The 26,129-nt window shown below is 51.8% G+C and overlaps 1 protein-coding gene across 1 annotated transcript in view; it reads left to right on the forward strand.

Annotated features, from left to right (window-relative positions):
* The window catches only part of TMTC4 (transmembrane O-mannosyltransferase targeting cadherins 4), a 46,256-nt gene extending 31,495 nt beyond the window's left edge, over positions 1 to 14,761 (forward strand). The window contains exons 12-18 of the mRNA XM_040991167.1: positions 2,808 to 2,887; positions 2,987 to 3,094; positions 3,163 to 3,304; positions 6,877 to 6,991; positions 8,449 to 8,561; positions 11,462 to 11,531; positions 13,600 to 14,761. Of these exons, the coding sequence (XP_040847101.1) occupies positions 2,808 to 2,887; positions 2,987 to 3,094; positions 3,163 to 3,304; positions 6,877 to 6,991; positions 8,449 to 8,561; positions 11,462 to 11,531; positions 13,600 to 13,748 (777 nt within the window). The 3' untranslated portion in view covers positions 13,749 to 14,761. The remainder of the gene's footprint in view (positions 1 to 2,807; positions 2,888 to 2,986; positions 3,095 to 3,162; positions 3,305 to 6,876; positions 6,992 to 8,448; positions 8,562 to 11,461; positions 11,532 to 13,599) is intronic.
* The last annotated feature ends 11,368 nt before the right edge of the window (positions 14,762 to 26,129 follow it).

A 26,129-nucleotide genomic window follows, 5' to 3' on the forward strand; every position in this document is an offset into this window, starting at 1 on the left:
CATTTGGCCATGTAGATAACTGTTTTCTATCCAAACCGTTCCCTCCATAAAATCCATAGGATCAAAGCTGTTCACTGGTGCCCCATTGTGCATGCCTTTTCAGGCACTGCTTCCCTGGAAATGAGGGCACTGAATTCTCCAGGCAGCCTGATCATCTTCCTCGGGCCGAGCCAGAGCACTGCCATGCTGTGGAGGGCAGCTGCATTCCTGGTCGAAGCTTTTTCCTGAGGAAACAGAGGTGGCCCGTAGCAAAGAATGCAGCAGGAGCCTGGGGGCGCAGCAGGAGCCTGGGGGCGCAGCAGGAGCTGTGTCTCCCTCTGGGGTCCAGCAGGGCGTGGCTCCCAGTGTGGAACCTCTGGCTGTGCATGGGATGGGAAGTGATGTCACGCTTGCCTTCTGGGACTGGAGGAAGCTCAGAGTGTGTTCCCTGGTGGCCAGCATGCTCTCCCTGGTGGCTGGCGTGTGCTCCCTGGTAGTCGGTGTGCTCTCCCTGGTAGCCGGCATTTGCTCCCTGGAGGTCGGCGTGTGCTCCCTGGAGGTCGGCGTGTGCTCCCTGGAGGTCGGTGTGTGCTCCCTGGAGGTCAGCGTGTGCTCCCTAGTGGCTGGCGTGTGCTCCCTGGAGGTCGGTGTGCTCTCCCTGGTGGCTGGCGTGTGCTCCCTGGAGGTTGGCGTGTGCTCCCTGGTGGCTGGCATGTGCTCCCTGGAGGTCGGCGTGTGCTCCCTGGTGGCTGGCATGTGCTCCCTGGAGGTCGGCGTGTGCTCCCTGGAGGTCGGTGTGTGCTCCCTGGAGGTCAGCGTGTGCTCCCTAGTGGCTGGCGTGTGCTCCCTGGAGGTCGGTGTGCTCTCCCTGGTGGCTGGCATGTGCTCCCTGGAGGTTGGCGTGTGCTCCCTGGTGGCTGGCATGTGCTCCCTGGAGGTCGGTGTGTGCTCCCTGGTGGCTGGCATGTGCTCCCTGGAGGTTGGCGTGTGCTCCCTGGAGGTTGGCGTGTGCTCCCTGGAGGTTGGCGTGTGCTCCCTGGTGGCTGGCATGTGCTCCCTGGAGGTCGGCGTGTGCTCCCTGGAGGTCAGCGTGTGCTCCCTGGTGGCTGGTGTGTGCTCCCTGGAGGTTGGCGTGTGCTCCCTGGTGGCTGGCATGTGCTCCCTGGAGGTCAGCGTGTGCTCCCTGGTGGCCGGCATTTGCTCCCTGGAGGTTGGCGTGTGCTCCCTGGAGGTCGGCGTGTGCTCCCTGGTGGCTGGCATGTGCTCCCTAGAGGTCGGCGTGTGCTCCCTGGTGGCTGGCATGTGCTCTCTGGAGGTCGGTGTGTGCTCCCTGGAGGTCGGTGTGTGCTCCCTAGAGGTCGGCGTGTGCTCCCTGGTGGTTGGCATTTGCTCCCTGGAGGTCAGCGTGTGCTCCCTGGTGGCCAGCATGCTCTCTCTGGTGGCTGGCATGTGCTCCCTCCCTGGAGGTTGGTGGCTGGCATGTGCTCCCTCCCTGGAGGTTGGTGTGTGCTCCCTGGAGGTCGGCGTGTGCTCCCTCCCTGGAGGTTGGCGTGTGCTCCCTGGAGGTCGGTGTGTGCTCCCTGGTGGCTGGCGTGTGCTCCCTGGTGGCCGGCATGCTCTCCCTGGTTGCTGGCATGTGCTCCCTGGAGGTCGGTGTGTGCTCCCTGGTGGCTGGCATGTGCTCCCTGGAGGTCGGTGTGTGCTCCCTGGTGGCCGGCATTTGCTCCCTGGAGGTCAGTGTGTGCTCCCTGGAGGTCGGCGTGTGCTCCCTGGTGGTCGGTAGCGTTAGTGAAGCCTTTGGAGTTGGGTAACTGATGTGGGAATGGACAGTAGTTTGGTTCAGGAAGCAGCTGTGGTCCTGCGTGGTGCACATAGCACACATTTATACCGCCCGTGGATTCTTTGCTTGTAGCTCCTTTTATCGCGTTAGGTAGATATCCGCCTTGCTAGATTTTTTTGCAGTTTCTTTCATTTTATTTACACAAAGGGAGCAAATCTCACTTATTTCATATATACTGCTTTAAGAGTAATGATAGTTCATACCCTCCCTTGCCCGCTCACTCCTATTCTCTCTCCTCCTTTTTTTTTTTTTTAAAGTTTTTTTTTTATGTGAAAGGCAGAACTAGAGAGAGTTTTTTCATCAGCGTCTTACTCAAACATCCCTGCCACAGCCTAGACTGGTCTGGGCCGGCAGGGACCAGGAGCCAGGAACTCTGTGTGGGGACTGCTGTGAGTGGCAAGTCCTTCAGGCATCTTCCTGTGCCCAGGGTGCGCCTTGGCGGGAGCTGGATCAGAAGGGGGGTCAGGGTGTTCACCAGCACTCTGATGGAGCAGGCATCCCATGCAGCGGCTGTGACCCAGTGTGCTGCCAACTTTACCCCTATTTACAGACAGAGGTCTTCCTCTGCTGGTTCACACACCCCACACACCACCACCATCAAATGGCTACAGCAGCCAGTGCTAAGCTAGTCCAATACCAGGAGCCAGGAGCTTCTGGGTCTCCCACGTGGGCGCAGGGGTCCGAGCACCTTCTACTGCTTTCCCAAGTTAATACAAGAAACTGGATGGGAAGTGGAGCTATGACTCGAACCACACTTGAAGAGCTCCTTGGGAGCTAGCATTTTGGCATATTGAGTAAAATTGTCACCTACAGCATGTCCCATGTAGCCACTGATTCGAGTCCTGACTGCTTCACTTCCAGTCCAGCTCCGTGCTAATGGCCTGCGAGAGCTGCTATCTTTTTACCTTTTTGTCTTTGGTGAAGACATGTAACAAATTTCCAGGCTTTCAGGAAAGCTTATCCTTTAAATCGTTCCCTCTGTTTGCAGGTTCACTACAATATTGGCAAAAACCTGGCTGACAAAGGCAACCAGACGGCCGCCATCCGGTACTACCGCGAGGCTGTCAGGTACTGGCGTCCTTCTCGCGACACTTTCCTGGGGAACTCGGGCCGAGCTGGGACCTGCTGAGCATTCACAGGGGGTTTGGTGTGTCTGTCGGCTTGCAGATTAAACCCCAAGTACGTTCACGCCATGAATAATCTTGGAAACATCTTGAAAGAAAGGAACGAGCTCCAGGAAGCTGAGGAGCTGCTGTCGCTGGCCGTGCAGATACAGTAAGCAGTCCTCCTGACCCAGCGCTCACCTGCCAGCCTCCCCCTTTGACTGTGAATTCCTCTTCCAGGCCGGACTTCGCTGCTGCTTGGATGAACCTGGGCATAGTGCAAAACAGCCTGAAACGGTTCGAGGCTGCCGAGCGGAGTTACCGGACAGCCATCAGACACAGGAGGAAATACCCAGACTGTTACTACAACCTCGGGCGCCTGGTAAGCCGCAGCAGCGAGGGCTGAGCTGAGCCTGCGTCGTGATGGAATGACAGTGGCGCAGCCCACCAGCGCCCTGTGGTTTGTCAGTGCTCCTCCCCACGCAGGAAGAAACTTCTCGAAAGTTGAGAAAGAGGGAATTCATCATGAAGTTTGATTTAGTGCAAAAAGCCTTTAAAATCCATGCGTAGTTCTGTTTTGTTCTGTTCCCTTCGCCTTTTGGAATCCTCACCTGCTTGTGTCACTTGCAAGTGGGTATTTGATGTCCTTCCGTGTTATTTTCAAAGCACCACAGCTCAAGTGTTTCAAGTGGAAGAGATCATCAGGACAAATAGTTGGAACAAACGAATATGTTAATTTTTAGGTTGTTTTTCCTTTTTGAAATGATTGCTTAAATCTGTGAGCAGGAGAGAACGAGCTCTCATCCACTCACTCATTCCCCAGCCTCCCTGCCACACTGATGACGTGGGAGACAGACCTGGGGCATGGGCAAGTGTGGATGAGGTCCCGCCCATGAGCATGGGGGATCCTATTTCTGTAAACTGTGCTGACCCAGAGCTTGAGAAACACACAAGGCTAGAGCGCATCTTTCTCCTTTTTGGAAGTAACTCTTCTAGGCAATTCATACCGAGTGGGTGAGGGGCAGGTTCCAGCCGGTCACCTAACGACTCCACTGCATAGCAGGTGGCTCACCTCCCTGGCTGCCTGTCCGTGCAACTGTCCTCAGATCTGGAAAGTGCAGAATTCATGCTGAGTGAGCGTTCTGAAAGAGACACAGCCAAAGAAAGAAATATAGAAAATACAATCTTGGCTTTAAAAAACAGTTTGGCTTATTTAACTGAAATGTAGTGGTAGAGAGAGAGGAAGAAGCAGAGAGGGAAATAGAGCTTCCATCCACTGGTCCAATCCACAAATGGCTGCTCTATCAGGAATGTGCCAGGCCGAGGCCAGGAGCCAGGAGCTTCTCCTGCGTCTCCCATGTAGGTTGTAGGGTCTGAAGCACTTGGACTGCCCTCCACTGCGTTCCTGAGCACATTAGCAAGGAGCTGGACTGGAAGTGGAGCAGCTGACTCAAGCCAGCACCCCAATGGGCTGCTAGTGCTATGGGCAGTGGCTTAACGCACTGTGCCACATTGCCAGCCCCCAAATACTGATAGTCTCCTTGGGTTTCGTTTTGCTTAGAAGAGCATCGTAGTGTTGAAGGGCCAGAGCCCTTGGACTGTGCTTGCTGATGGCATTTACTGGTTACACCACCGTGGCCTTCCCGTCTTCCTGTCCACCCACTGTTCTGCTCACTTGTGCTGTAATTACTCCACCTTTGCCCACCCAACAGCTTGGAAGCATTGAGAGCCAAATGTAACAGCGCACACAACCCACTTAAATATTGGCTGTTTAAAACATCAAAGGTTTCTTTTTTAGAAATTAGTCTTCAGTTAACAGGAGACTGAGATTTTTATTTTTTTTATTTTTGGGTCCTGATTGGAAAAGATTCTAGTACAGTTCATTCCTGTAGGGATTATTCGGACTGTCTTGCTGACTTGGAGAAGGCCAGTTGTAGTGAATGATAGCGGGCTGTTTGTGCTGAGCAGGTGTGTTCCAGCACACTGTCCTAAACAGGCAGCTCGTGGAGAACTCAGCCACCGAACGGGATCCAGAGAGCGATGCTGGAGGGTGGTGCCGGTGCAGAGGACACCAGTCAGATGGAGCTCTGTGCGGCTGGGGAAGCAGCAGGAGCTGCTGGCATGAGGAATGCAGAAAGTGGGGCTGTCTCCAGAACCCAGACTAAGGAGTGAGAAGGGGCCATGCTGTCAGCCCAGAGGCTGTGGGGCAGGAAGGAGCCAGCCAGTGCGAGGGGACAGGGTGGCACCCCGTGTTCCTCTGATGCACATGAGCTAGGTGGCGCCGGAACCTGGGAACCTTGGATTTCACTCATTGGTCTTGGAGTCACAGAGCAGAAGACAGAAAGGCAGGCACCAGGGAGGGTGTTTGAAGAAGAGCAGGCCTGGAACAGTACCCTGTGTGAAGGGCTCTGTGGCATTATTACGACCACAGCCCTGTTAGCTGCCCCAGGTGTGCCAGAAGGCCACCACCTGCAAAATTCCAGACTGACTCAAATGCATGGCAGTCGGCAGAGAGAATTGATTGGAAAAATCACTGGACTATCCAAAATAGCCAGCTAAATGTTAGTGTAATTACACATCCCAAGTTTTGTTTTAATACGTATTTTTTTATTATTATTATTTGAAAGGCAGTTACAGAGAGAGATAAGAGACAGAGAGATCTTCCTTTTGCTGGTTCACACAGCCAGAGCTGGCTGGTCCAAAGCTAGGGAACCAAGAGCTTCTGGGTCTGCCCCCATGGCGCAGGGGAACTTGGCCTACCTTCCACTGCTTCTTCAGGCCATTAGCAAAGAGCTGGATCAAAAGTGAAGCAGTTGGAGCTCAAACCAGGACCCATGTCGACGCCAGCGCCATAGGCAGAGGCTTATCCTATTGTGCCATGGCACTGCCCTCCCCCACCCAATTATTTTTACTCTTGGGACTTTTTATGTCTGTTTTTCATTGAAGAGCTTGAATATTGTTGCCTGAGTTTGAGTCTCGTAGGAAATCTGATAGCTGCTGTAGCAAATGGGTATTTGCAAAATGCCCCATAATGCATCAGACCTTCCTGGTTCTTGCATAGTGAAACAAGTGAAAATATTTCCATTGGTAGAAAGGCGTCGTTGACAGACAGGAAACCACCTCAGACTCTGACAAACAGGCATGCTCGGTACGTTTGCAGCATTAAAGGCAGCAGGTACACGCAAATGCAACGTGCACTTGACCCGAGCTGCAGACTAAGGGGAAGATCGCCAGCTACACATTCTGTCACTTTGACCTCTGTGGTTTGTATTCACAGCAAGCTGTGAGCCAGCCATTTGGCTAAGCAAGCACCAGCTCGGTTTTCTGCTTCCCCAGGGTGGCAGACAGGCCATGGGTGACTTCCCAGCGATCTCTGCGTGTGTACATAGGTGTTGAGGTCAGGGACAGGCTGGGAGAAGTACCTGGCCATTCTTCACAAGTTTGCCTCACACACAGTGCTCTGTTTTCAGTTTAAATAGCACTTACCTAAGAGGCCTGGCGTGATAGCTCCTGGGCAGAGCCAGCATGTGGTCTGTCCTCAGTATTATGGTCACCCCAAATGGGACCACATACTCAGAATGGGGCAGTAAGCAGTGGCTCGTGGTCATGATGGCTCCAGCGCAGGAAGTAGGGCACTTATCTCATTCTGCTCCTTGCTGTGCAGGTCCTAGATATGCAACATGGGGCAGGGGATTTAATTCCCCTGTGCCTTTGTGCCTTATCTGTCAAACAGGGATAATAATAATAATACCTGTTCCATCAGGATTGTTTCAAGGATTAGCTGGCCCCGTATGAACAAATTAGAAACTGCGTTGGTGAAACTCAGGGTGTCTTTGGCTGTTGGGGAGCAGGGTGGGAGAGTTCTTTCCTTGCTTATTTGTCTGTTGGCGGTTTCTCTGAGAGAGAAAGCCGAGTTTTGCAATGCTGGTGTTTCTGCCTGTGCTTGGTTTGCAGTATGCGGACCTCAACCGTCACGTAGATGCGCTGAACGCCTGGAGAAACGCCACCGTGCTGAAGCCCGAGCACAGCCTGGCCTGGAACAACATGATCATCCTCCTGGACAGCACAGGTGCCAGGGGCATGCCCAGGCTGTGCTCTGGGCCCTGCGGGGACGCAAATCCATGGGTTTCCCTATAAAAGGGGCCAGCCTTGGGGCATGTTAAGCTACCACTTATGACCCTGGCATCCCATATGAACCCCAGCTCCAGTTCTGGCTGCTCCACTTCTGATTCAGCTCTCGCTGCTGATGCACCCGGGACCATAGCAGACATCCTCTGTTCCCATATGGGGGACTCAGATGTAACCCCTGTCTCCTGACTTCAGTCTGGCCCAGGCTTAATCTAGCTATCTGGGGAGTAAACCAACAGATGAAATTCTCTCTTTCAATCTCTCTGTTACTCTGCTTCTCAAAGACATTTTTTGAAAAGTAGGTAAATAAATATGGAGTTAAACAGTGTATGTTAGAGAAACAGCTGTTCTGGAAAATGCAGTTTTCTGATGTGTGGGAAAAGGATGCACTGCTTACAAGCAGTGTTGTGTCTAGAAGTGGGGTTGGTGGGGGCTCGTCCCTGGCATCTCCAGAAGCTGATCTTCTAGCCAGAGGCATCACTGTGGCACTGGGCTCCCAGATGGCAGCAGAGTGGCTGCTGGGTTTCTGGGCCGGCCGGGGTAAGGCGTATGCTCCCAGGTTCACAGGGAGGCCTGCGTATCTGCACACAGAGCCTATTGGAACTGCTAGTGGGTTCAGGCCCATCCACCAAACCAGGAGCTCGGCTGCCCTTGTTTGGGAAATCCAACCATCTCTTAGGAGTGATGCCGGCAGTCAGGCAGAATTTAAAATGAACAGGTGGACACTCCTCCCTCTCCCTTCCCTTCCTACTCTCCCTTCTCTCTCCCTCTCCCTGCCTGCCTTCCTGAGGCAGAAACCCAGACAGAGCTCTCATCTGTTGCTGGTTCACTCTCCAGGTGCCCATACCTCCCAGGAGACCCGAACTCAATCCAGGTGTCCCATGAATGACCAAGATTTCAACCTTGGAGTTGGCCATGCCGCCTCATGGGTCTGCACTGGCTTGAAGCTGGAACCGAGGCCCCCTCCTATGGGACGTGGGCCTCCCAGCTGGGGGTTAAGTGCTGCTCGGAACACTGCCCCCCAACATTTGTTCTAAGGAGGCCCAGGCTGTGCACTTCCATAGGAGAAAAAGCCGGAGCGGGAAGTGTTCCTGTACCTCTCCGGTTCCATAAACCTTTTTTTCTCTGGTTTGGGCTGGTATTTGGGGAAGAATTAAAACCGGATGTTGCATGGTTTCACAGAATCGGATCCACAGCTGGCTTGGTCAGGAGTGTGCTGGGCTCCGGCCACGTGTGTGTGAGTGCGTGAGTTCCTGTGCATTTTACATGCTGCATGTAGAGTTTCCTAGCTAGCTTAGTTTTAATTTTTATGTGTAATTCATGCAGGCCTGTTAGATACAGTGAGGGTAAAACATGGTATGGCCTACATGTATATATATTTTGTTTTTCTGCTCCCAGGTAATTTAGCCCAAGCTGAAGCAGTTGGAAGAGAGGCACTGGAATTAATCCCCAACGATCACTCTCTCATGTTCTCGTTGGCAAATGTGCTGGGCAAGTCCCAGAAGTACAAGGTGTGTAAAGCGCAGGCTGTTCTGTAGACCAGGCCAGCATGTGACCAAGCCACAAAGGCCCTTCAGCCCAGCTGCCTCAGAATCGGGAGAGCTGGGGCGGCTTGGGCCATTGCTGTCCAGGACAAGGAGGCAGAGGCGGTGAGAGTAGGGTTACCCGGCAAGGAGGAAGGCTTCTGACCAGCTAGAGTCAGGCAACATTACCCTCCACCTGCGTTCTGCCAGCCCCAGGAGGGGCGCCTGGATCCTTGTTCCAGGGATGGCAGACTCGGTGGAGCCTGTGGAGCAGGTGCAGGCCCCGCCCCAGGAGTTAGGCTAGGGTTTGCACACCGCACACTGTCCCCTGGCACCTGGTGGCACAGGGACCATCTGGCTCACCTTGTCCTACGTGAGCTGTTCAGACACAGCGGCAGCCTCAGGTTTGTCTTGACCACCGCTGGGCTGCAGGGAACGCACAGGGCCCAAAGTTAGTGGTGAATCCTCAGTCGTCCGGTGTCCCGACTAGCTGCGTTTGCTGTCGTGCTGAGATGTGCCCTGCCACCTCCCTTCATTGCAGCGAGCTGTGACTTTGCTCCAGAGACAGCTCCCTGAGGGGTCTGGCTTGGACTTTTGTATTTTTTCTATTTAGGGGTATACTTGGACAAGTGTGTGTGGGGAAAGTTTGAGGATCTCCTCCCAGCAGTCTTCCCAGGCGTGGAGGGGTAAAGAGCTCAGCTCTGTTCCAAGGATCTAGCTATGGCATGTCATCAGGGTGTAGCTCACTGATGGCCAAGGCCAGGGCACTGGACCTAAAATCCCAAAAACGTCATCTGACGGGAGGCACTGGCCATGTACTTGCCCCCATATTCCTGGGTAGGATGTCGTGCTTGTGGACCTGGAACCTTAAACACCTGCTGGGTTTTCTTCCCACTTAGTGCAGGAAGCAACCTCATTGCTTAGCCCTGGGTCTGTCTGCTGCAGGATCTTGCAGACGCCTGGGCAGGGGCTGTAGAATGGAGGGGAGGTGGGAGCCCAGCCTAGCCGTTGGTGCCAGGCAAGGCAGGGGCCTGCTGGCTGGGTCACTTTTGATCTGTGCACTGGCTCTTTGATTTAGTCACTACCATGCACAGTCTTTTTCAGCTGTGTTGGGATCCCTGAAAGTCGGGGCCCAGGCTCAGTCATGTGTGTGTGTCTGTCCCCGGCCACCCTGCTGACAGGCAGATGCAAAGCCCCCAGTCAGTGGCCAGGACATGCCAAATGCATTCTTCCCGTGACCCGGAAGAGTTGAGGCTTCCGGAACGTCCCCTGAGGCTTGGCCATGCAGGCTGAGCATCGTTTGGTGTGCCATTCCAGGAATTTGCAGCTTATCCAGGAAGCTCTTTTGGCCCAGCAGTAGTCACTTCCCTGTTGCTGGCTTCATGTTCCCCTGTGGATGGTAGACAAGGCTCTCACCCAGCCTTCCATCAGGCGACCCAAAAAACCCAAAAATGTCATTTGTAGCTATGGAACTGATACACATGTAGGCACAGTAATAGCAACCATGCCATGAGTCTTTACAGATGATGATTAAAAGGTATCAGAATGTACATCTTGCCATTTAATTTCTAAGTTGGCGCTAATACGGTAGGACCAGACCACAGAACAAACGCCTTAGAGCTCTGAAGCAACTGCCGCCCAGGGATTGCCTGCGCTCACTGAGTTGCTCTTTCTGCCAGCCCTGTGGGTCCATGGCCGATTCCCAGTCCAAGGCTGTATGCCACACCCGGGGCTGCCCAACTTGCTCCTTATTACCAGCAGTTTGTCCTAGAGCAGAGGTAACTGACAGCAAGTAACTGCTGATGCTCCGAGCCTGAGGCTGCCTTCTCCCAGGCAGGTGTTAGAGGGGCTGAAGCGCAGGCCTCACAAGGTGCAGCCCCTCAGAGGAGGAAGGAGAGCTGAGTCAGGGCCTCCACTCCTTACCATGTGAGTCAGCCTCCCGTTACCACCTGCCCTCCATTGCGCAGCCCTGGGTATGCGGCAGCCATTGGCAGTGCCAGGCACGGACCCGGAAGTCCTTGGGGAGCCGCTGCCACCCTGCTGCTTCTCGTTTGCCAAGGCAGGATGTCCCGCCCTGGCTTCAACCTAGAGGCCTCACTGGCGAGGTGCGCTCGGCCCAAAATCTGTCAGCATGTCTGTCCCGATGCCCTCTGGGAGGTGCTCATTTCCCTTGCTGAGAGTGGTGGCTCCTGGGGTGAGCTTAGGGGTTCGGCCACACCAACAAGCTTATTGCCAGGCTCTGGAGACCTGGGATGCCTCCAGCTCAAGGCCAGAGAAAGGGCAGAGTCGGCTGAGGAGCCCTCTGTGGATTCCCAAGAACCCTCCCAGGCACCTCTCCCCATCCATGGTCAGGGAACCCCTGCCTGTCCATGATCAGGGCTACCTCTTCCCATCCATCATCAGGCCCCCTGCCTGTCCATGCTCACCACCCTGCCTTGCCCACCTGCTACCTGTCCCATTCTGCAGCTCACAGGCTGACTCCCCATTCTCCCCCCGCTTCGTTGTCCCCCTGGGAACCCTGGTTTCCACCTGTTCTTGCCCAGCTTTCTTACCTGAGACACCCAGGCCCTGTGCAGCCAGGAGCCCCTAGTGAGCCCCAAAACCCAGCACCTCCTGCCCACAGAGCCACCATCACGTAACAGATTCAGCCACTCGAGGCAGGCGGTGGCAGCCACGAGCGTGTCCATCCTCTCTGTACTCCTCGTCCCCTTCCTCTTGCCCCTGTCCCCTTGGCTCCCCACTGGTTCTTCAGAATGTCACCCCAGCACAATGCGTTTCTGGACGGAGGCGGGGCACACAGCAAACAGATGAGATGTTTGCAAACTGCAGATCCAAGTCTGACTCACTTGTATTCCTTGTATGTGCATTTCTTTCTTTTTTTTTTTTAGGAATCTGAAGCTTTATTCCTCAAGGCAATTAAAGCAAATCCGAATGCTGCAAGTTACCATGGCAATTTGGGTAAGGAGACGTTTCCGTTTCAATCATATTGGGATTCTGTAGTATTGTAACAAAATGGGCGTGTTTCTATATAATGTCATTGTTAGGAAAGTTGTTTTTTTTTCCAAGGCTAGTCTCGTTGACCTTCATAACCTGGTCTTAAGTACGGTTTGGTGGGACCCTGGGGCAGCAGCGATGGCTGAAGTATTGGGGTCCCAGTGGCCCACCTGCAAGACCTGCAATGCCCTTGTGGCTCCCACCCTGAGTGCTGCTCCAGCCCCAGGCCGTTTTGGGCATTAGGGTGTGAGTGCAGATGGGAGAACACTGTCTTTCTCTTAAAAAAGAAAAAAATGAATGAAAGCTTTCATTGAGCTTTACATATATCTGTAAGTCTTACAAGGCACCTAATGATAGCTTACTTACAAACTGGAAGTCTCCATCACCAAAACAATCCTAAACCTCCCCTCCTTCTTAGGACTAAGATTCAACTTCCCTCCGCTCTGTCCCAGCACGTCAAGCTGAGAGGCCAGCTGGCCTCTTCCCCCAAAGCAGAGGAAAAGTCCGACTAAATGCAGTTCCATGATTGACTCCCTGGAGTTCCTCTCTTCGTCTCCCCGCCGCCCCCATGGTTAGGGTTCCTGCGGCAGAGCTTACTGATGTTTGGAGGCTCAGTCCTGCGAGGGTTTTTAGCTAACCTGCCCCCCACTACTTCCAAATTTCTCGTCCCTGAAGCCGCTGCCCTTCTGCCGTGCAGAAAGCTTTTCTTACAAACTCATCGGTGCAGCCTGGCTCCCGTGCCAGCCGTTACGCTCACTGCAGCCGTCAGTGGGTGAGCACATCCTGGGGCCACAGCCCTGCTTTTCACCTGTGACTTTGCCGGCGTTGTAGGGAGGTCTTATTTAAAATACATGGCAAGACGGGCATTTGGCCTAGCATTCCAGACATCTACGTCACATGTCAGACTTGGGTTCAAGCCCCGGCTTCACTTTGATTCCAGCTTTCTGTTGGAACTTTCCCCGGGAGGCGGCAGCTAGCGGGCCAAGTTCCTGGATCCTGCCATGTATATGGGAGACCTGGATTGAGGCTTCCAAGGGGCCAAGCCCCAACTGTTGGCAAGCATTTGAGGAGTGAACTGGCAAATGGAAATATTTCTCTGCCTTTGTCCCTCAATTTTATTATTACTATTTTCCATTTTTTATTTTTAATTTTATGGTACAATTCCATCGGGTCTGGGACTTCCCCAACTCCCACCCCCTGAGTGATTCTCCCCACGTTGTTACAATAGTATAGTCCTTCCTAAGCAATCGTAAGTCCTTCAGTCTGTTATTTAAGTGTGCCCCGCCATTGCTGGTGCAGACAATGTCAGACAGTCCAGCATCCCGTTGTCTAGATATGCCCAGCAGTTCCATTGGGAGTCCATCTTTGATTTGGAAGTAGGGATGCATATTGCCCCTCAACTTTTTGTTAATGAAACAAGTGGCTTGCTTCTTCCCTTCACAGTTTTTTGAAAAAAAATGAGACAGCGCTGTGACGGAGTGGGTAAAACCACTGCCTGCAGTACCTGCATCCATATGGGTGTAAGTGTTGGGGCCATCCACATGGGATGAAGCTCCTGGCTTCTGGCTTCAGCCGAGCACAGCCAAGCCACTGAGGCCGTCTGGGGAGTGAACCAGGGGTGGAAGAGCTGTCTGTCTCTTTCTCCTCCCCCACCCCCGTAACTCGGACTTTGGAAACAAATTTTTTAAATCTTTAAAAAAATAAATTCAAATACGATTTACAGGTGGGCTTTGGGATCATCCTGTTCTCAAAGCAATACCTCGAGCCCCACCCGCTCCAGCCTGGCTTCTTGGAAACTGTCCAGCAGTGTGGGGATGCCCTCTGCCATGGTGTGAGCCTGGTGCTGAGGCAGGCGCTTGCCCTGGCCGGTGCTCCCGGGTCGGGCCCAGGGAACGGAACTGCCCTGAGTGAAGTTCGCGGCGCAGGCCTGGTGTCCTCTAAGCAGTGATTGTGGGAGATCCGGCGGCACGCTCTGCTGTTTCTTGGGACGCGTGCGGAGCGTTCTCCAGTTGAGCCCTCTCCTGCTTTTCAGCTGTGCTCTATCACCGCTGGGGACACCTCAGCTTGGCCAAGAAGCACTACGAGATCTCCCTGCAGCTGGAGCCCGGGGCGGCAGGGACCAGGGAGAATTACAGCCTGCTGAGAAGAAAGCTCGCGCAGATGCAGAAGAAGGAGGGCTGAGCTTCGCCCACCACCTGCGCGCGCGTGCGTGTGTGTGTGTGTGTGTGTGTCTGTGAGAGTGTGTATGTGAGTGTATGTGTGAGAGTGAGTGTGTGTGTGTGTGTGTGTTTCAATGCTGTATGCACGAAACATTACCATTACGTGGTTCCGTTCAGCGATGTAAAATCCGAGGCGTGTTGATTTGATTGTGTTTTTTTTTCTATGGAAACAGAGACATGCAAAAAGATTAAGCACCAGCAATATACTCTCAAATGCCTGATACAGTTTTTGCATTGAAATTGTATTTTTTCAGACAACTTCAAGGTACTTCTGAAATTCCAAAAGTTGAATCTTTTTTTTTTTAATTAAAGAAAAAGAGAAGAAAGTAGTTTAACTGACTTTACAATGTGAACCTTGTCCTCTGTATACTGTTAAACCTTGGTCATGACCGAGAAATGACAAACTGACTCCTAGAAGTGTTACGTATGTCTGTATATTAGCATTTTTATTTAATGACAAAACATAAAAATGAGATTTTGCGGGTTTTTTAACTTCTTTTTTTACAATATGAACTTCATTGGTAAGCAGATATTTATTTGTATGTTTATGTGTTGAAACAGGGCAAATAGTTGAACAAAGAAGAGGGCTTTTAACATCTAGCATATTTGTATGCTTCCCCCAATGAAAGAAATCCATCTCTGTCAGCTTCAGTTTAAAGAAGATTATGATGTTTGACACAAACTGTCAGGGTCAGCAGAAAATTCCAGCTATTCTTTAGGCCAGGATGGCAGCCTGACAGCTTGCACTTTTTTCTATATTTGTTGTAAAGAGGGCTACACAAATGTGTAACTTGATTTTTTGTATTTTTAACTACAAGGCACTTTTTTTTTTTTTTTGGCTTACTGGACATTACTTAGAAAATGCAAGGAACCAGTTTTCTCTGGTAAGGAACCACATTTGGGAAATCATTGTTATTTTAAACCTTGAGTTATTTTCCTGTTTCATTTGATCAGAATAAAGCAATGTCTTATTTCGTTCTTGTCTGTGCTATTTATGCAATCTCTGATTTCTTGTGCAGTAAACTTGTTACATAAACTGGCACAAAAATGCCTCATTGCCTTTTTAAAAAATATTTTTATTTGAAAGGCAGATTTACAGAGAGAAAGAAGAAAGGAGAAACCACCTACTGATCCGCTCCCCAAATGGCTGCAGTGGCTGGTTGGGCTGGTCCAAAGCCAGGAACGTGTAGCTTCTTCTGGGTCTCCCACATGAGTGCAGGGGCCCAAGGACCTCAGCCGTCATGCTCTCCCAGGCCACTGGCGGGGGGCTGCAGTGGAAGTGGAGCAGCTGGGACTCATCAGCTCTGCTCATACGCAATACTGGCACTGCAGGCAGAGACTGAACCCGCTACGACAAGGCACCAGCTCCTCTATGCCTTCTTAAAGATGATCTTCAGGTTAGCAAATTGTGTGTCATCATTTTCCTCAAAATGAAGTCCAAATGAGCAGCACATCTTTTCTGGTAATAGGGCTCATTTAACAGATTTATCAGAGTTCAGAGAATGGGGTAACAAGAACCTCATGAAGCAGTCTCCAGACAGCAGCGATCCACGGCCCTCCTGGGGCAGAGGCGGCCTGATGGGTTAGGATCTGCGCTGCTTGGCTTAGTGGTTAACACACGCACTGTATGTTTTGTTGGTTTTTGAAAGCAATTTTTTGTTGTTTGAAACAATGGGTGTCTTTTGAGAGTAAAGAAAAAACAGACATTTCTTGCACCAGCCACTTCAATATCTGCCCTCCCCCTGCCACCCCTAAACCTGTGGTGTCCGATCAAGGCGTGCAGATCTGGAATTCTGGCTGCAGAACCAGTTCCCTGGGCTTCCACCCCGCTCACCTCAGGATTCCCATTGCAGCTTGTTTGTTTGCAGAGAAAGCATCATTAACGCAGTGGCCATTTCAGGAAGGCTTGTATCTGCCGAGCTGGGAAGTGCATCTTGTAGCTCCCCTTGCTTCTGGTTTACTCCATCTTTGGTTTCTTTCCTAACAGGACCAAAGGGAAAAGCTGGCCCTGGCCCACCACTTCTTGGGTTATCTGTTTCAGTGTCTTCGTGACTTGATGAAAGACACACAGCTTTACATGAGTAATGGGGAACAGTGGAGCAAGTGTCACAGGGTGTGAGTCATGACATCCGTGCCCTCCGTCCTGAGTGCCTGCCTTCAGCCCCTGGCTCCCCAGTGGGATACCAGCCTGCACTCCAGACATTAGGGATGTAACCCAAACTCATGGTAGCTCTGTTACATGCTTGCTTGCTCACCTATTTCCCTTGCCTTTTGAATTTTCAAGAAACAGTAGGAGGGAAAAGTCAATGGGGCAGTCACAAGCTCGGGAAATGGGACCATCCTTCCTGAACACCCTGACGGTGAATATGGCCAGAGCCAAAAGGTGGTGAGGGTCTAGCAAGTGCCTGTCCTCCATCTCCTGGTTCCTGTTCGACCTTGTCTTAACACACATGCGCACTCACTGTCATCCCTCCCAGCCTCCTCCAATGGGACAGCCCCCGGCGCCTTGACAGGCTCGTTAGGGCTCCAAAAGTCACACTTCTTTGGCAAGTTCATTCCATCTGATTTCAAATCAGTGACCTAAAATGTTACCCATAGCTGAAGGCTGGACCCTGGCCCCAAGCACTGGACCTTTGTGATCATACTCACATCCAACCAGCTTGGCGTGGGGAGACAGAACCTGCGTTGGATTCTTGGCTCTCACCCTGTGGCCCTCAGGTAAGGTGTTCAGCATTGTTTGAAGCCCAGCTGTTCACCCACAACAGTGCGTGTAAGATCTTCATGGTGGAAAGCTCTCCATGTAAATGGTGGGTTGGGTTTTTGAGAGCTGGCTTATGTTTGGAATGGAGACCTGGCCTTAAATACATGTATTTGCTTGTTCATGTAGTAGTTATCAGGTACCTGTCGTGTGCCACAGACGTCATGGGCATTAGAATTGTGAAGGTGGATGGATGTGCCTAGCTGGGGCCCCGTGCCCATACCAATATTGAGTGGAACAGTCCGGTCCACCCAATATTGATAATAATAGTAATCACCGATTGTCTCAATAGCTGAAGAGAGAGGCCTAATGTGACAAGGATATTTCTGAACTGACATTTGATAGGGAGAAAGCTCTAGATCAGTTGCCTCGGTTGGGAATTGGGCCATGATGTGGCCAGAGGGCAGTGGGATTGCAGAAATGAAAGTGTTAAGGAGTTAATTAGAGAAGAAGAACAAGGAGAAAGAGTTGCTAGAGATCCTCATTCAATTCAGTAAAACCAGGTGGGAGAGTAGAAAAGGGAAGCGAGCTAGCTACGAGAGACAAAGTCATTGAGAAGAAACAGAGGGAAGAAACCGCAAGCAGGTGGAATTTGGCTGCACAAAAAAATGAAACGGAGCACCTGAATTGTACAAGGTTCAGATGACAGCAGAGGCAGACTACCCCTCTCGACCCAAGCCTCCAGCCTTGTGTGTGTGCAGCTGGCCTGGCTGCAGCATTCGCGATACTCCAAGGATGTCAACCTCTTGGAGCCTCAGGTTCAAGTTAGGCAGGTTGTAACGCCAGATGTGGGTATTACTGTGAAGACTAGAGTTAATGTAGTAAAATGCCTACAGTGCACTGGCAAGAAAGTTAAAACAGCCACCTGTGGCCACTGGCTGAGGGATGGCTTACCCAGGGGGGGATGTGCTACAAGCACAACACATAGACTGTTGAAGATTTGGTACCAGAAGATAATATAAGCTCTGTCAGTGATTTTACACTGATTTTTCAATCATATTTTAGATATATCGGGTCAAATACATTATTACAATTAACTTTCCCTGTTTCTTCTATGTGTGGCCAGCAATTCAAGACTACATCTGTGGCTTGCATTTGTAGCTCACTTAGTGTGTGTAATGGGCAGCCTGAGTCTAGATTGGACTAGGCACAAATGGCTGCTAGCCAGCCAACTAATTCATTGTTCATAAAAAGACATGTATTCCATCTCATTATTGCAGTCTAATTAGGCTAATGAGTTTTCTTAATTATTGGATACTATTAGCTCTATATCTCTGTATTTGTCTGAGAGCTAAATGATCTAATCAGACGCCTTTCTGGAAACTGGATTTAGCATAGCCCATGAGGGAGCATCTTCTTTCTGTGAACCAATCAGAGCTAATATATATTCAAAAAATGGAAATGGGAAAATCATCCTACCCTCCCCACTCCCAGTGCAGGATCTGATTGGGGCGAAGACCACAATAGACAGTCAGAATGTGTGTATTTCTAAGTTTAAAGAAATGAGAAGATGTGAGAGGGAAGGGCAGGAGGGAGAAGGGCTCTTGGCTTTCCCTTCCTGATACAAATTTTGTAAATAACCCCTTTCCCACTGTCCTACCATGTGTCATATTTGTCTTTGGCGCACATTTCTAAATGTATTTGTTTATTGGACTGTGTTTCAATGTGTGCTTTAGGTACCTCCCCATCTTTTCCCTGAGATCATGATAGAAATTGCTTTTTGAGAGCTGAGGTTCTGCCTGTTCTCGGGCTGCTTCTGGAAAGCTGCCTTCCTAAAGCTTTGGACCCAGTGCCTTCACAGCTATTTGTGTCTCTCATCCTTGATCCACGCACTCTGACCACGTTGTCCCACAGCTGCTGTTACCCCATTGTACCCACCAGCTTCCAGCTCTTGGTTAGAAACAGGTTGTTCCAGCTATTGATTGCTGCAAAATGAATGATGAGTGTATTTTGTCCATTATAATGGCTAATTCTATGTGTCAACTTGATTGGGCTCTGAGGTGCCCAGAGAGCTGGCCAAGTGTCATTTTCCTAGCTGTGACAGTTATGCTTCTACAAGTTGCACAGTTCCCACAGAGCTCTTCTCCCTTGCAGTGAGAACTGAGTTGGCACAAAGCCCTGGGCCTTGCTCACTCACCCACGTCTGGCAGTTAATATTGGCAGTGACCTTGCTGGGGGCAGATCTGGAATATCAGTACAAGACCACTACATCTGATGTGTCCTGCACAGCCTGAGAGCATGCTTGTTGGACTTCAGATGGCCAAGCACAAGCCGTAGCATCTTTTCTTTCTGACTCAGCTTCAGCAACCACCAAAGTGTCTCCTGCCGTGGTGACAGGTTCTCTCCAAGTCAGAGGCAGGCAGCATCACACTGTAACGGGCAGGGGAAGCAGGACATCTCCTTAGGGCCATCTCGGAAGCGTTTGCCTATGTGTGCCATCAGCGGCACTTACTGTCTACTTCTGGACCTTCCTGTGGGGATTGAAATGCTCAGTAAGAGAAGTCAGCCTTGTCCTGAGCTCTGCACGGGTGATGCAGCTGCAGATGTTCATGCCCTCACACAGCATCCATTCCCCACGCACGCCTGACCAAAGGCAGCACTGACTGCCTGCACCAGCAGGTCAGCTCTCTGCTTTCTGTCCTTCCCTGGGTAGCTACCACATTCAGCAACTTACATCTTCACACCTTCTAGCAAGATGCCTTCCTCCCTGAAACTATCTCTCTCTCTCTCTCTCCCATTACTTTTCAAAGCCAAAGCCCACCTTGAATCACCCTTCACATTTTGCATGGATGACCACAGAGGCAGACCTGCTGGCCAAGGAGCCAGTGTCTGGGAGAAGCAAGGGCAGATTCTTTCCGGGAGAAACCCAGGGAAATGAGCGCCTCCCCTGCTGGGACTGGCTGGTCTGCAGGGCTGTGTGGTCATCCATCTCCAGGGCGTCAGCCCCCTGGTTTGTGGCATCTTGCTGCGGCAATCCAAGAAAACTAACAGATCAAGTAACTTACCCTTTCAGCACTTTCCTTCATCTGTAAAGTGGGAATAAAACTGACTTTTCCACAAACCACTGGAAGGTTTACCTGAGATCCAGGCAGCTCTAGGCCGGTGTGTGGCAAACAGTAACATTCAACCAACAACTGAAGGATAGAAAGCCCTCACTTTCTCATGTTTAATCCTATAATTAAATGTCCCAGAAAAAATCTTAGATCCTATTTGATCACTTATTTCCTAAACCTGTTTAGTTCAAGCGCTGTTAATCTATTGGGTTGTTTATCAAAACTTCCTTGAGGGTCCTGCACTTTAATCATGTTATTTTTTAATATGTGACATTTCTCAAGGACAATATGGCTTTCTACTTCCCACCTGTGCTAAGTGCTTGAGAAAATGCTTTTTCCCCTAGATTTAAATTACACCTTAATCCATCTTTCAGGAGCAATTTTGTCTCACAGTTAAATTAGTATTGATAGCTAGACTTGAGCTTTGTCTTGAAGAGTAGCCAACCTGGTAATTTCCAGAACTTTCTGACAAAGCTTTTGTAGTGCTGGCTCAAAACTTCGACCCTCATTGAGCAAGAGGATAGGGTGGAAAGACGGCCTGTGTATGTGACACCTGTCCCAGCCTCAACCTCGCCAGCAAAGATTTCTTGCTTTGTTTTAAGCTCCAATAAGCCCATTAGATGCAGATGATTCCAATCCTGCCTGGCACCTAGGAGGAGTCTAAATGACTCCATGCCTCAGTTCTGGGGAAGATGGTGGTGGTGGTGGCTATGGCTTTTGCAATGAGAAGGTTGAACTAAAGTAGTAATTTTCAAACCTATTCAACCGGGAACCTGCAATTCCATCTGGGCCTCCCACATGGGGGGCAGGGCCATGTAGTTGGATCATCTTCCTCTGCTGTCCCAGGCACATTAACAGGGAGCTGGATTAGAAGTGGAGAAGCTGGGACTTGAACCAGCACTCATATGGTATGTCAGTGGCTTAACCCACTGAGCCACAATGCCCACCCTGCATTTTATAAATTCATAAATTTAACTTTGTCACAGGTGTGTACATGTAGGAACAGCCCAGCACATCGAGGGGCAGTACTTGTCTATGGTTTCTGGCATGCACGGATGTCTTGGAATATATCCCCATGGACAAAAGAGGTACTGATAAGGATGAACCCAACCATGGAAAAGGCTTCTATAGACACAACTATGCATAAAGGGTAATTTATGGAACTGGTACTTCTGGCAAAATGTTTCAGGGGCTGGCATTGTGGCATCACTGGTAAAGCTGCTGTCTGCAGCACTGGCATCCCGTTTGGGAGTCAGTTCAAATCTCGGCTGCTCCACTTTGATCCAGTTGTCTGTTAATGTGCCTGGGAAAGCAGTGGAGGATAACCCAGGTGTTTGGGTCCTTGTACCCATGTGGGAGATCCAGAAGAACTCCTGGCTCCTGAACTGTAGACCTGCCTATTGGAACAGCGCTCTCTCTCTCTCTCTCTCTCTTTCTCTCTTTCTTTCTTTCTCTCCCTGTAATCCACCCTGTATCACACATGCCAACCGCCACTCTCCAGCACTTCTTGTTTCAGCCATTACATCAAGGAGCTCAGATTTGCAGTTCTGCTGGGTCAAAGTTCAAATTCCGACACTCCTGGTCACTGGCAGCTTCCTCTGGGCAAGTTGCTTCATCTGTCAGAGCCACTTCCTGTGCAGAGTGGGAGTGCAAATGACTGATCCAGGCCACTGGTCAAAGGAAAAAAGAAAAAGGGTCATGGTATACAGGGCCCATGGGCACCTGGTGATGTGCAGCCCCCTTTCATCTGTGATGTCTATATTCCTAGGCACTAGGGTGGCATTCTTTCCCTTGAAGAGCTGCTGTGTGGTCGTCAGGGTCCAGTGCCTCGAGTCCAGCAGCAGTGTGCCCCGGGCCTGAGTGACGGCTGCTGGCGTGGGTGATGCCAGCACATTGCTCTTGGTGGATGGCACCTTTGCTTGGTGTGATTACTGCTACTTCTGCACTTTCTTCCAGCGATCATGCTCACAATGAGGGGTGCACTCACAAGACCACCTCGGCAGGTGCTTCCCTCCTGTCTTTGTGTTCCTGGACGCAGGGGAAGATGAGCAGGAATCAACCATGTCAATTGCAATGGCTTCGAAAACATCATAGGCTTTTCAGAAAAGGCGCTACAAGGCTTGTGCGGGGAAAGGCCGATGCCTTCTTTTCTTAAGAAGACCTGCCAGCAGCTGACAACAGTAAGTCCAGAAATGCCGAGGCTGATTTTCAGGTGCGTGAACTCTGCTTCCCCAGGCTGGTTTTTCCTAGCCATTCATTTATTTGCCATGAAAAATGTTCAACTGTGAGACCTGTTGTAACCAACAGAATGCAAAGAAAGAAAAATGCAGTCCTGCTGCATGCAAACTGAACAACAACGTTTGTGGAGCTGGGTTTAGAATGCAAGGAGTTCACTGCTTTGCAGAACATGCAGGGTCCGTTAAGAAATTCTTGGGAGTAGAGGGAAAGAAGGCACAATTATAATTACTACTTTTGCAATGCATGAATAGTTTTTTTATGTGCATCTTTCTGTGCACTTTCTGAAGTCTCCCTCAAATACTGTTTTCTATATTTTGCACACAAATATTCTAAATTAGACTGATGAATAGATCCTATGTGGAAACTGTAAAGTCGTCTGAGTTCATTTTGATTTACACAGGGAAAATACTCAAACAGTAAACTTCAGTTCAAAAAGTGAACTTTAGTTCCATAACTATTATTGAGTGCTTACACTGTGTGCCATGGAGCAAAGTGCACCACACACACACACACACACACACACACACACACACACCCACACCCTGAGATGCAGAGTTCGTGAAACTCAGTCCAACAGTAAGACAGTCAGATAAGCCAGCACACAAGGGGGCGGGTGCTGCTGTAGTGGCTGAAGCAAGAGACAAGGCTGGCAGGGCAGGCACACTGTTCCAGGAAAAGGGTAGATAGTAAATACTTTAGTTTTTTCCAGGCCGTACAGTCTCAGTGGCGGTTACTTAGCTATGCTGATGTCACGGAAAAGCAAGCAGAGAGACAAACATGTTCCAACAAAAGTTGAAGTTCATGAGTTATTTCTATTTGATTAATTTATCAAGCTCTTCAAAATACAAAACTCATTCTTGGCTGGAAGTGATAGGGGCGCTGGCTCGTGCTGAGGCGTAGTAGGCTGAGCCGTGTGGGCACTGGTCTCTGTCCCGGCTGCTCCACTTCGGATCCAGCTCCCTGTTAATGTACTTGGAAAAGCAGCAGAGGATGGTTCAAGTTCCTGGCTCCTGGCTTTGGACTGGCCCATCTGCAGCCATTGTGGCCATCTGGAGAGTGAACCAGCAGTTGGAAGATTCTGTCTCCTTTTCTCTTTCTGTAACTCTGTCTTACAAAGAAATTTTAAAAATAATCAGGTATTCTGTTATTTCACAAAATGGATCAAGACCACAGAATTTGGTAATTACCTGCTCAGGTGTGTGTAGTAAAGCTAGATAATTCTATTAAGGATAATTTCCTGATGCAAATCCTTGGCGTTGGTGAAAGAAATGTTTGCTGAGACAAAAGTTCAGAGCAGCTTGCTGACCACGTGACCCTGAGGCCCTCTGGAGGTGGTGGGCGCTGAGAGAGGGACAGCCAGAATGAGCAGCAAACCAGTGCCACCATGGTGAGGCCAACCCCTTGGCAGTGAAAGGCTCAGCTGTGCAATCTGGACGCATCCCAACAGACCAAGTGAGGCCACCCAGCTCCTAAAAACCACCAGAGCAGCTGGCGTGCCAAGAGCTCCTGCCAAATCCACCAGCCTTAAACCAACACGCTAAGGACTTGTCTCAACAGCTTGATCCTTCTGCTTTGGAAGCTCTGAGACCGTGGTCTCTGCCAGCTCCCCACTTTCACCTTTTTTGGGAGCTGTCTTCCCAGGGTGCACCCCCCACAGTCCCAAGGCCAGAGCTGAGCCGATCGGAAGCCAGGAGCCAGAAGCCAGGAGCTTCTTCTGGTCTCTTATGCGGGTTCAGGGTCCCAAGGACTTGGGCCATCCTCTGCTGCCCTCCAGTTCATAAGCAAGGAGCTGGATGGGAAGTGGGAGAGCCGAGACACAAACCAGCACCCATATGGGATGCTGGTGCTTGTAAGGGGAGGATTAGCTTATTGAGCCACTGGGCCAGCCCCTACTGTTAAAAATACTGATGTCTTAAAACAAAAACCATGCTAGGCATGATTTTGAATACATGAAACTTTCAAGAGAAGAAAAAAGTGTGAAAATCAATGGCTTCTGGATTAGTTGCTGCGGGTTCTTTGGGAATTGTACATCTGTATAATTGGAAAGATATAGCTTTAAAAAAAAGATTAGAGAAAGATTTCTATCAGTTCCTGGGTAAGAGAAAGTGGGAGGGCGAAAACGATTACAGCTCGTGGTCCTCACTCTTCGACTTGATGAGGCTTAAATTTAGTCCTGGGGCAAAGAGGCTATAAACCTCCCGTTACAGAAAAACCGCCAGCGCTTTAGTTCTGCAAAGCGAGAATTGATAAACAACGAGGCGGTCGACCCATCCGATGATCCGCCTCGGGTCAGAGTGCGAGTGCTCCTCTCCGTGGAGCTGCGCGCACAGGTGCCAGTCCTCTGACATCGCCCAGGTGCATCTGAGCTGAGGCTCCCGCGGCTGCCTGGGGCGGGGCGTCCCGGGTTCGTGGAGGCGTCTGCCAACGCTGCGCACCTGTGCCAGGCGTGGGGCCGGGGGCGGCCCCAGGTGAGGAGCGGTCGTGTGTTCGCTCCCTTTGTGTGCAGAGTTGTCTCGACCTTGAGGGGTACCGGGGCAGAGGGGGCGCCGCTGTGGGCTGGGCGGGCGAGGCCCGGGGCGCGTGCACGCGGGCAGGTGCGCGCGAGGAGCGGAGCCGGCCCGGGGCGTCCGGCCTGCAGAGGGCGCCGCCCCGGGCGGCCTGGGTGCCGCGGCGCCGGCCCTGCTGGCCATTTCCGCCCGGCGGCCCCGACTGGGTGGCAGGTGAGGCGGTGCGGGGCTGGGAGGGACAGCCTGGGCACCGGGCAGCAGCTTACGTCCGACCCTCGCGCGGGGGACACTCGGGCCGTCGCTCCCTGCGTCCGGGCCACTGGGCGGGCAGGCGGGAGGCGACGGGGCCGGCGGAGGGGGCAGCGCGGGAGGAGGACCGGCCGCGCGTGGGGCGCCGTGCGGGGACCCGGGCGGGAGGAGGGCCGACGGAGCGGGCAGCGCGGGAGGAGGACCGGCCGCGCGTGGGGCGCCGTGCGGGGACCCGGGCGGGAGGAGGGCCGGCGGAGCGGGCAGCGCGGGGCTGGACCGGCCGCGCGTGGGGCGCCGTGCGGGGACCCGGGCGGGAGGAGGGCCGGCGGAGCGGGCAGCGCGGGGCTGGACCGGCCGCGCGTGGGGCGCCGTGCGGGGACCCGGGCGGGAGGAGTGCCAGCCGGTGTCTCCGGAGCGCAGGACGCTCCAGTCGTGCCCTTCTGCTTTCCAAGTTTCCGGAGAAATTTCTCTTGCTGCCGTTAATCCCTTCGTGCGGTTTTGTGTCGTTACCACGTCGTTGGGCTCACGGCTCCTGCTGAAGCAATAAGGCGCTAGACTTGTAGCCTTAAGAAGAAAAAAGTTTGAAAGCTGAGTTTGCGAAGTTGAATTGATTTCTCTTGGCTGCGGCCTTTGGAAATGGAGTGCGCTGCTTGCCCTTTCCGACCAGGGCCTCACATAACTGGTAGACCTGGAAAAAAAGCGCGGCGATCATGGCTAGTGTGTAAGAATCCAGGTGGGAGCTTTGTGGATCAAGTGGGGAGGCCCTCTGCCTGTGACACTGGCATCCCTTATGGCGCCAGGCTGTGTCCTGTCTGCCGCTTGTGGCCTGGGAAAGCAGCCGCTGGTGGCCGGTGCTTGGGACCCTGAGCCAGGGAGGGGACCCTGAGCCAGGGAGGGGACCTGGGTGAAGCTCCTGACTCCTGGCTTTAGCCTGATACAGAACTGACTGCCGTGGCCATTTGAAGAGTGAATCAGCATATGGAAGATCTCTCTGTCTCTAATTCTGCTTTTCAAATAAATATATATATTTTTAAGTGACCATGGTCAGCCATCTCTGGAAATAATCAGTGTGAGCAAACCTGGGCAACCTGGGCTACTAGCGAATGTATTCAGAGAGCCTGGGTCATGCAAGGCGGGTTCTCCGCAGTTGGAGATGCCGTTATGCACTGGGCCCAGCAGAAGGTCTTGTTTAGGTCTCAAGCACGCCCAAGTCTGAGGGCTGTAGCTTATGCGTGTTATGGTCTACCAACAAGCTGGCATGCCTGTGAAGTCGCTGGGTCTGTGGGGCATGGTGAAGTCAGAGACACGCCGCGATGCCTGCCCAAGGAGTGCTCTGATTGCTGAGCCTTCTCTGCGGGAATGGGCAAGGTGAAGTGTGCACTGGACCTTGGCGGAGGATGGGTGTAAACAGTGGGGCCGTGTGACGGAGGGTGGGTGTTCAGGCAGAGCAGTGGGGCCGTGTGGTGGAGGGTGGGTGTTTGGGGAAGAGCAATGGGGCCGTGTGATGGAGGGTGGGTGTTCGGGGCAGAGCAGTGGGG

Source organism: Ochotona curzoniae, unplaced genomic scaffold, assembly GCF_017591425.1.
Source record: "Ochotona curzoniae isolate NIBS_2020 unplaced genomic scaffold, NIBS_Ocur_1.0 contig_64, whole genome shotgun sequence".
Lineage (NCBI taxonomy): Eukaryota > Metazoa > Chordata > Mammalia > Lagomorpha > Ochotonidae > Ochotona > Ochotona curzoniae.